The 10897-nt window shown below is 42.1% G+C and overlaps 1 protein-coding gene across 1 annotated transcript in view; it reads left to right on the plus strand.

Annotated features, from left to right (window-relative positions):
* The window catches only part of CRISPLD2 (cysteine-rich secretory protein LCCL domain containing 2), a 31887-nt gene extending 22473 nt beyond the window's left edge, over window positions 1–9414 (plus strand). The window contains exons 14-15 of the mRNA XM_014942511.1: window positions 3809–3942; window positions 5993–9414. Of these exons, the coding sequence (XP_014797997.1) occupies window positions 3809–3942; window positions 5993–6047 (189 nt within the window). The 3' untranslated portion in view covers window positions 6048–9414. The remainder of the gene's footprint in view (window positions 1–3808; window positions 3943–5992) is intronic.
* Window positions 9415–10897: the final 1483 nt, after the last annotated feature.

Genomic DNA, 10897 nt, shown 5'->3' on the forward strand with positions numbered 1-10897 from the left:
TGGGGTCAGCATGAAACATTTCAGACTCCTGAGAAAAGAACCTCCTGCAGAAATCATACAATGATTCGGGGCAAGCAATTTTGAAAGCAATTGAAAAAAAAAAAGCCAACCAATTTTTTTTTTATTTTCTTGGGAACTATTTTTTTAAAGGTAGAGCTGCACAAACAGGTTATCCTGGGGTAGCTGACATGCAAATTCATCGGGCACCTGCAACCCCGCGGTACCTGCCTCTCTGCATGCTCCCAGCTGCAGGAAATGGGAAATAGTTTTCTCTCTTTCACTGAGGACAAAACTACCTTAGATCACCCCTGAACAGGGTCTGTGATTACAAGGGTATTAGGTGAGGACCAGCATCCCGGGCTGGCATTGTTTCCCGGTTTGTACTGACGCAAAAGGATTAGTGTCCTTTAATGAATCGCGAGCTCCATTTCCTACCGTACCCCCTGGGTATTGTTTCATAAACTGTGATTTGGGAGAAAAATAAAAGAGGGGAAAAAAAGTATTTGGCCACTTCCTAGAGGGTTTGGTGAACCTGTTTCTGGACTGCTGTACTAATAGCGTGATGTGGGTGTAATAAGGAAAGCATTTAGGTTTTTACGAGAGTGTGAGATTGGTAGTAAAGCAGGTAAAACCAGCTGGGAAAAAGGAGGCTGAGGTGGTTGTGGAACATGCTGCAAAGGGAGAGAGAGGTCCTGATGCTGAGAAATGCTCTGCCTGGAAAGCTGACAAGAGCAACACACACGCTGTGCAGGGAGAGTTTGGGCAAAGCCTTTTCCCAGGGAGCACGGGCTGTGCGGGATGCTCTCCAGGAGGGGATGCTGTGATTTAACCCGAGCCCACAGCCAAAGAATAATTAAAGCAGGCAATAAGCTGGATGAGACAAGTGCTAGTCTTCTGGGAGGGCTCTCTGGCCTAATTTCTGGAGTCATGGCCCTGAGGGGACTTCTGCCCCAACTCTGTCTTCTTAAATAAGTTATCGAAAAGAAAATGAAGCATCTTGTCCTGTTTCAAATCTGTACTCCCTGCAAGGGGCCCTCTGGCCTTTTAGCACCTCCTCTAAAAATTCCATTTGCTAAATGCTCTGGCAGGTAAGGAGTCAATAATCCAAGCTGCAATGACAAAAATGCTTGGCTAATCCATGTAGCTGGACCTGATTTACTGTCCTTTTGGCCCTAGATAGTGTTCATATCTACATGGTTCCAGGAAGGCACGTGAAAATTTGCTTAACCATGAAGAACGAAGCTGTGACATGACGAATTGGCAATTTTTATGAGATAACACTGATTTTTATCCAGGCAGTATAGGCACCACTAACTTAGTTTGAATTAAGGAATTTTTACCAACTTTAAATACACTCTGATAGGGTTTTTTTTACTCATCGTAAAAAAATTATCTTGGATTGCATATTTGTAAGATTATCTCCTGGGTACTCCTGGTGGCTTAAAGCACAAAGAGATATTGGTGGCCTTTGCCTTAAAAAGCAGTGCAGGAAATTGTTCATGGTGAAATTAGTAAGACTGTAGAACAGTGACATGGAGGAGCCTTAAAATTTGGGGCAAATGGCCAAAATGCAAGAAAATATGCAATAGTAAAAGTTCATGCCCAAATCGCAGGGTTTGCAGATGGAAGCAGTGTGTGGGGGAAATGTATCCATCATCCTTCCAGTGCTGAAATCAGTAGTGGGGAACAGAAAATTTGTCACCTCTTTTCCCTGGTAGCACATTGGGGGGAAAAAACCTAAAAAAATTCTATGAACACATGATTGTGCCTAGGAAATAAAACTCAGCTTTTCTGCTGTTGTGGACAGGACCAGTTCAGGGGTGGCCCTGGAGCTGTGTGAACACCCAGGGGTTTTTATCAAGACTGTAAAAGGGATTTTAAATTTCACAAGACGCTGTCATTTTTCACTCTGACTGGCTCCTGGTGTGACACACACTGCAAGGGAAACCTGTCCCCATCCCTGCTCAGGAGTGTTGTCGAGCTAGGAGAGAAAACAGTGTTTTGCTCTCGAGATAAAGTCTTTTATCCCCAATTGAGCAGCAATTAGTTGAAGGAGGATAGATCACCTGTGTAACGAGGCAGGCGTGTATCACCAGAGCAAACCAACCTGGGTGGCTCAGCTCTCAGGAGATAGGAACTTAATGATTAAACCGTTCACACTAATGAGGAAATTATGGGTGATTAAACTCATAGTCACAGACTATTGCTAATGGCCCACTCTAAAGTAGTATTGTCGTTTTATGGTATATGCCTCAGGGTCCACCTCACCAGGAAATGCTCCCAGAGCATCCCAAGGGGCACCATGGAAAAATGTTGAATTGTCCATACAGCAGTCATACTTCTGAATTTGAGGAGAAAGCTTTTCATCTTTTAATGTCTCATCTTCCAAAAGCTCTGAGATCAATTCATCAAAGCAAAGCCCAGCCTGAGATTCGAGAGGGCTGTAATCCAACAGCATGATAGGGGGAGGTTTGGGGTAAGGCAATAAAAAGCTTGTTCGTCAAAGCTCTAAGCAAGCAGCAGCACAGCAAGTCCTGGAAACAGCCAGAAATGCCTTGAAAAGAACATCGTTTAGGATGTCTCCCAGTGGAGAGTGTTGCAAATTGCTTCAGGACCGTTTGATTTTACAAGCCAATTTTAGATTTACAGATTTCCCACTGCATACTAGGGCGAATTCACAGCATATCTTCCAAATGCAGCGTTCCCTTGCTCCCTTGCCCATATATAGAAGCAAAATACCAAATTGGCACTCAAAACTCAGAGAACTGCCAAGAGATAGGCCATCCAAAGTGATAAATATATAGGGGACAAGGCAAACCTGCCATATATGGCTGTGAGAATGAAACAGCACGATCCGTATTGTACGTGTGCGATGGGAATGTTTGCCCTGGGCACTGTTTTTGTGGTACCTTGGTTTTTAGCAACCGGGAAGTTTGTGGGGTTGGGATTTTCACCTGCTGCAGTTCCCTGTGCAAGGCTGGCTTTTGCTTTTCGTTATTCCATCTTGCTGTATGTAAATCCCCTAGAGGGTTGATGGCCAAGTTTATACTATGCCTAATCCCTCCTTGCTCTTGCTCTGTTTCCTGGATGCTTTGGGAGCTTAGTCATCAGTTGTTAGAGTTTTGTGTTCCTCTAGCTCTTCTGACTCTGCAAATCTTGGAGACCCACGGCAACAGCATGATGTGCAATAGAGATGCTTTAATCTTTTCAGAAATTTTAATCTCCCTCTGTACTCAGTGTTGTCTTATGGGGTAATGCTTGTCCAAAAACTACACCATTCAATAGGTGCAGTCCTTCTATTTTTCCTAGAAAGAAGTATGTAAACTGTCCTGGATAATTGGTGGTCATTTACCTTAATTCAGGAAAAGTGTCTGCTTTTTAAGCAACTGGGTGAATAAACTTTGCTGAGGGAGCTGGTCACTAGCAAAGAGTTTCACCGCAGCGGTTTCGCTGGTGCAGACCCAAGAGGCACTGGCTGGAAAGTTGTCCTCGATTCAGCTTTGGACCTGGACAATCTCCCAGGCACAGCTCCACTGCAGATGGGAGTGGTGGAAAGGCTGCTTGTCCTCTGCAGTGGTGGTGGATCTTCTTATAGCTGGGGCTTCTGACAGACCTGCAAGTTCTGTTCCATGACATCGTTTACCCCTAGTCTGTCCATAAGAGGGACAGAATGGATTCATAGCTTTTTCACTATTCTTTTTTTTTTATTATTTTTTCCCTTGTTTTTCCTTGGTGCTTATGAAGATGGTAAGTCTCCAGATATAAAATATACACAGTTTGTAAGTCAAAATAATTACGTATTTTTCAGAGCTCCAGTATCTGCAAAACTGCAGTGCACGCAGGAGTCATTTCAGATGAAAGAGGTGGTTTTGTGGACGTGATGCCTGTAGAAAAGAAGAAAAGTTATGTTGGTTCCTTGAAGAATGGAGTCCAGTCTGAGAGGTGGGGTTTTTTTTCCTTCGTACTTTCCCCTTAATCTCGACTGTGTGTTCAGTGGTTTGTCAAAGTCAGCAGGTATCAGCCAGAAAGGATTGGAAATATGTGACTTAACAGTGTCACTGTGAATTCTGAGACCCAAACAAATAGAGCGTGTTGTCCTGCTCTTGCCTTCCTCAAGTGAGTAGTTGATTTCAGATTGGTGTGAAAGGTATAGAATATTGTTAAGGCTTTTTTTTTTATATTTTATTACAGTATGAGTCCATATTAATGCATTTTGTTGTGTGTGTTTAACACATTAAAAGATAAGCAAGGATATTTCTGCAGCTTTCATCCAGGGTCATGCTTTCAGGCTTAGAATTGGCAGTTCCATCCAATTCTGGGGTGTGGGATGCATTTGTATTTTATAAGTAGTTATTTCCTCTGTTTTTTCTGAAAGAAGCATGAGTAAATTAACCTCTTGAGAGATGATGAAATGCTTTTTGAAGATGGATTTGCCATACTTGTATTTTTTTTTGGTGGTTTCTTTTGGGCCAACCTTGCTTGTTTCAGTGAACAACTGCAAATCAGTGCTTCCAAAGTCCTGCACCTCCAGATGATTGCAATGATAGTCACAGCGCATTCAGTCCTTTCTAATTTGAAACTTGTGTTTCAGTTTGTGATGATTTTTTCCAGCTATTAGTGTGATTGTGCAGACTTCTCGGAGCTATCTTTGCAAACAGAATTTTCCACTATTTTGGGAGGGATTTAGTCGCTCCGCACATGGGTCTGTCTGCTCTATGTAGTTCCTCTTTTATAATTATCATTAGAAATCCAAACAAATTCGCTATTTTTATTCTAATAATGGATATCCCAGAATGCTGTAAAGCATCTCAGAAAATAAAAATAGACTAAGACAGGAAAGATATAGGCATTCAGTGTGGGCTTCTTTAGTATTGATCTATCATGGTGAGCATTTCGTAGTTGTGTCATTTACAATTCAGTAGATTGGATTTAGGTGACAAACCTCCTGTTCGTATGAGTTTTCTTCTCTCTCTGTCTTGCTTTCACTTATCTTTTATACTACCAGACAGCTTTTTTACTTGGATGGCAATCTCTGCCCTAGCTAAGAATAAACTCTACCGCTAGCAGTGACATGCAATACGAGCACCAGGTGCTGATCTAGGAGGTGAGGGAAACCAAAGACGTTCTCGCAGCAGGGATGAGCACGGAGGTTTGGAAAGTGTTATTTACACTCAGCAAGAAGGAGCACCTCCGTGCTGGGAGGTCTTGCTGGACAGTGAGGTAGCTTTTCAAAGATCAAGGTGAAAAGCTTACCCTTCACGGCACGGTAAATAACCTTTGGTAAAGATACATAACCTGTAAGATTTATTGAGTCTTTATTCTTGTTGGAATGTTTATCTAGCAGGAATATGAAATTTTACCTTTTTCCTGGGGTTCTGCAGCCCAGCAGGGCTAAAGAAATAAGAGCTGGGAATGGAAACAACCCCTTGCCCCCCCCCATGCATGCAGCCACCCCCAGCAGCTCAGAATCAGAGCTGTTGGGGACAGCTCTGCAGGTTGAAAATGAATATACATATTTATTGTCATTTAATGTGAGCTGATTTGGATACTCTCATTGCCAGCACCAGGAGATGGGCCAGACAGGCCCTGGGAACCTGCCAGCCAATTTGACAACTGTTTTTAGGAAAGCATGTTCCTTTTTATGCCTGAATCCTTGCATAAGGGAGCACAGTGTTCCTTGGATGAAAACTAGCTCTGCAAGAGAGGCTGTGGCTTTGCAGCTCCTTTTGTTGGCATTAGCACTGTAGATGAGGGTTGAAAACATTAAGAAAAAAAAAAAAAAGGTGAACTCATGGCTTTGTACCTCTTTTTTCTCATCTTTTATCTTTCTCCTGCTTGGGCCATACCAGCACAGAGTCAACACGCTGAAGCAGAGCACCCCAAAGAAATTCAGAGTTACCTGTGGGGCTGTCGTGCCATGGGTCCTGCAGTGCTTGCATTTGGTTCATTGCATCATTATTTTCCTTTTTTTTTTTTTTTTCTTTTTCTCCAGCTTGAAGAATCCTTCAGATGGAAACGCATTCCGAATTTTTGCCGTGAAGCAGTAAATTCCCAGGGAAGGTGCAGTTTTCTTTGGGAGAGTGCTCTGTTGATCTCCAGAGACAGGAAGACTCCTCTGATGGCGTCAGCTCTGACTGTACCCTCCTTGCCGATCTCTTTCAGGGAATTAAAAAAAAGAAAAGGAAAAAAAAAAAAAAAAAGACACCAGGTTCTGACTCAGCTGTTCGCATCTCATCGCACCCGTTCAGCGTTGTTGTATCTTTTCGTTTCGTGTTTTTGTTTCTCTAGGGGCATTCAGCAATGACAAACTGTTCTAACTTCCAATTTACAAGAGAGAGGTGTGCTACACAGAACGGCGGTGGCTCAATGTACAGCAGACATAGGGATCTCGGCCTGGCCCTGGGTGGCAATTTTAGGGTGTGAAGCATCTTCTGTGACGGGCGTGAGGACGTGTGCTGCTGAGCGGACTCAGAAGTGAGCGACTGTCCAGGCGTTGGACCATTTGAAATGAGAAACTGTTTTAAAAGTTGCATCTTTTGGGGAGAGGCTGGGCTTTAAGAGCATGGTTTTGTGTGTGCTTGATGTTTTCTGTGCAAAAGAAGAGGAAATTCGGTGGTTTCTCAATGAGGTGGCATGCATCAGCACAGCCGTGTGAGGCTGCTGGGGTGCTACGTGTTACGGTGGTGTCATGTTTGGGGAGAGGACCTTCTTGTTGGCCAGACGTCAAGGTGTTTTGGGGACTGGAGTAAGGTGTGAAATGGTGGCAGAGATCCTCGCTGAAGAAAATGAGGCTACCAGATAATTAAAACAGCAGGTTTAGTGTTTGCTGGTCAAACATTCGCAGGTATTCTGCAAGTCTGGCAACCTATGTCAGAAGTCAGTGAATCGGGGCTCCTGTGCTGGCACATCTCATCCTATACTACACACCATTTCAAATAAAATTTCAGTTAAATGCAGTGTATCGTTTCATACAGCAGTGCTGGTTGTTTTATCTGTAGTAGTTAAGTAGTGATAAAGTTAATCTTATTTGTGCTAGGAATGGTTGCATCCATAGGAAGCATGTTCACTTCACTTTTGTGAAGCTCTTTGTGGTGTGTGCAGTTCTGAGACTTTAAAGATACGGCATAAATTGGGGTAGATTAATTTTTCCTCTTATGTTTGTGACATCAACAGATCCCAACTTTCAGTGTAAAGATTGTACCCATGAGCGTTTGATATCCAGGATGGTATGTTTTGCAAAACCCATAGGTGGTGTAGTGATATTGTTCAATGTTTTGTTATTTATATTTCAACATGCATCGAAATGCATTTCAAAGCCAAGAGAAGAGCCTGGCATGACCAGCTATTTAAGGCAGGAGAGTATTCTCTGCTTTATATTGGAAATTAATTTTTAGAATTGGTCTAAACATGAATCTGGTTGTCTTTTGATGCACACACATCCAGCAACTTCATTACTTATGAGAAGGCAACGTAAACTTTAATTTGCAGTTCTTGGAAATGCGTAGTCCTTCTGATCAATAACTCGATTGTAATATTGTATAACAAATAGGAAAATATTTCCCTCTGTTTGGCAGATGTCTCGTAGCTGCTCTTATGCTCAGGCTATGCTTGGTTTACTCTAGAGAGATAATAAAGGCCAACTCTTCAAGCAGTTTCAAAACACAGACCAAAAACCTTTATATGATTTAGCATTTCTTTAATTCTGTAAACACCATGAAATCAGCAAGGAAATCACATTTATCAGTCAGTTTTTCTCACTGTTGGGGTTTCTTTCTCTGTGAAATCTGAATTTGGAAAGAGATCTTTTGTAAAATATGAAATTGGAACTGCTTTGCATCATCTCCAAAAGTGCTGCACAGCAAACCTACCTTTGGGGTGGATAGAGAGGAATGACTCTGTGTTGTCGTTGTTTATATAGTATTTTCTTCCAAGGTGTACAGTATTTGCTTTAGATAGGAAAACTGAACTATTTTTTTCTTACTAAGTAAATTGACGTTAAAACAGCTGGAACAAGTCTTAGAGAAGCTGCTGGTTGGAAGTGCTTGAGATCTTGGCAGTGAGAGAAGGCTTCCCTGTTTCTGCCCACTGTGAATAATTATGCTATACATGGTCTGGTTCAAGCCCATTAAATACTGCAGCATGAATCTATGACCATCATGGGCCACAGGACTATTTATTGAGTTGGAAAGTGTAAGAGGTGCAATCAGGTATGGGGACTGCAAGAGCATGTAATACCTCGATGCTAAAGTAGGATCCCACCTCGAATATGCTGTCTGTGACAATTACGTATACTGTAAAATAATGGAAAGGAACATGAGGGCTCTTAGAGAAAAGTGTAGGAGATTATTGTGAGCACATAAAAATCCTAACAGCTTGGGATGTATCTACCTGACAAAAAGGGAGCAAGGGAAGAATTATCATTCCAACAGAAATATCCTAAAATGCTTAATTCAAGTTACAATTGCCTATTTTTATCTTCAGCCAACTGGTTTGGATTTTTAAAAACCAATGTTAATTTAAGTCTGTATCTGTTTATTTTTATATTTGTTGTACAAAAGAGAAATTGTGACTTTACTACACAAATATTATTTGAGGTCCTGGGTGCTATTAATTTAAACATACCTCCACCAGAATTAGGTGCGATCAGGTCCTCCAAGGCAGTCATGATATATCAATTACTTGCAATCATGTGTGCTAGCTATTCATACCTAGGTGGGACAGTACCAGTTTTTAGCCAAATATTTACCGATTTTATTTCTGATATCAAACATTTCTCAGCCTAATGTATTTCATTGCAGCTTAAAGATGCAGCATGTCTTTATATCACCAGATACGTTCCTCCTTAGACCTCAGCTCAGCAGATTAGTAAGCACGTGCCGACTAGAAGCACCCGGGCACAGCCTTGCTGAAGTGTCTGGTTAAACCCCTGGCAAAGCTGATGCTGCCTGGTGGTTCTTTTCCAATAAAACTATTTTTGAAACTGAGACTGCCAGTGCAGACCCTGCCCTTGCAGAGCATCTGGCTCAGCGTAACCAAAACCCCAGAAGACACAACCAGCATGGCGCTTCCCCCGGTGCTGTCGGGTCTGTGGGCTCCATTAAATTCTTCATTTTAAGATCTTCAGCCAACAGCTGATTGAGGAGTCTCCAGTTGGTCGGTGGTGCAGTCTAAATATTTAGGGCCAGTTCATAGAGTTGCTTTTTTTTTTTCTATGAAAAATGATGTATTTTACTTCCTATGTATAAAAGTTTCTTGTAAATTTTTGTGTGCCTTTGCATGTTTTTCAAGGGGCCGTGTGTTTGTTTATAAACTATAATATTTTTTTTTTCTAAATACAGATTGTAAAATATCTCCCCCCCCGCCCCCTCCGTTTTCTTTTGATTTCTGAATTATTTGTGAAATAAAACTTTCCCAGAATGACTGCCTCCCTTGTCTTAAATGATCAGCCAGAGCTGGGGTCGAATTTAGAAGAGCTATTTGGGATTACCCCCAGGGACTGGAGCATCCCCCGGAGAGCCCAAGCGAGATCAGGATGTGCAGAGTCTGTTCCACAAACAAATAAATAAAACTGCCCAGTACCCAGGCATTAAAAGTCAACCTTTACCCCATCAAGACTAAGATATATCCTTTCCTGAAACATCCTGAGAGTAAGCAAAAATCAGTGTCTGCCTGTAAATCCTTGCAATATAAGGGATGAAGTAGATTAATGAGTTGGAAATAGCATTTAATGAAGTAGGGCTGCAAAGTACAAGTGAGATGAACACCTCTCCAGTTAAATGTACCTTTATTTTTTTGAAGGGAAAAGTATATAGAGGTGGCAGGGGGGGAAGGGGTTGTTTTTGTTTTTTTTTTTTTTTAATTCTCCTTGAAATTTCCTCCAAGCTCGTACTTGCCGACAGCACCACAAATCAAACCCAAGTTGTTTCATGGTAACTCAACACCATCTTGGTTAAAGGAGCAGCATGACAAGGAGGTTTGCAACTCAGCCTCCAGGCAATGAGCACCATATGGCTTTTAACCAAAAAATGCAGCCGGAGCCATGGGAGGGAGTCCTGATTGACAAGAAAGCCATGGAATTTTATATTTGCCATTACATATACAACAAGATCAACATAAAATACAGGGATGTTTGCAGTACTCCAAGGCTGGCCTGAGACAGTTATGGTTGAACAATATTTACCTGTAAAATTCAGACCAAGGACTGACATGGTAGCACGGTTATTGAGCTGCCAATGATTCTGCAGAAGGAAAGTTTCATGGCTATTGCATGCTCTGTAATGGCAAACTGCCTCCTTGAACCTGATCATTCCCACTTTGTGCTTCCTCTCCCCCATTCACTGCTGCAAAAATATTGCCCTTGCTGAAAATACCAGGAAAGATTTTCATGAGCTTAAAGGCAAATGGAGAAGGGTATTCAGAAATAATGCTGAGTCTGCTTAGAGCATCCTACTGATTGCAATGTTTAGTTGATTTCCTATTTGCTAGTGCTACGAAATGCTCCTAAGCACTATTGCAAAATTTAAATCCTGGTTGGCCTGGGGAGGAAAACAGCATAACACCCAAAATTTAAGCCTGATGTTCCTATTCTTTATATTAGCTTCCCTCCCTTTGATGCTGTCTCTGTTTTTGCTAACTGTTGTCTCCTCCTGCTGCAGCCCTGTGCTTTATCCTGTGTTGGTCAACACAAAGCATGGTGTTACCCCAAGTGCTGTGTGTGAACGATGCTGTGGACAAACTGGTGTCTTCTTTCTGTACAGCAGCTGGGCAATTCGGGTAAGTGAAGACAGAGGGGAACACAAAGAGGTATGAAAGCAACATTTAAATTTTTTTGCCCAGCTGGGGGTGGGATTCAGGTTCATGCTTCAGTGGAGAAAACACAAAAACTGGAAGGTTGAAT

The sequence above is a fragment of the Calidris pugnax genome, unplaced genomic scaffold (genome assembly GCF_001431845.1).
Source record: "Calidris pugnax isolate Ruff unplaced genomic scaffold, ASM143184v1 scaffold28, whole genome shotgun sequence".
NCBI lineage: Eukaryota > Metazoa > Chordata > Aves > Charadriiformes > Scolopacidae > Calidris > Calidris pugnax.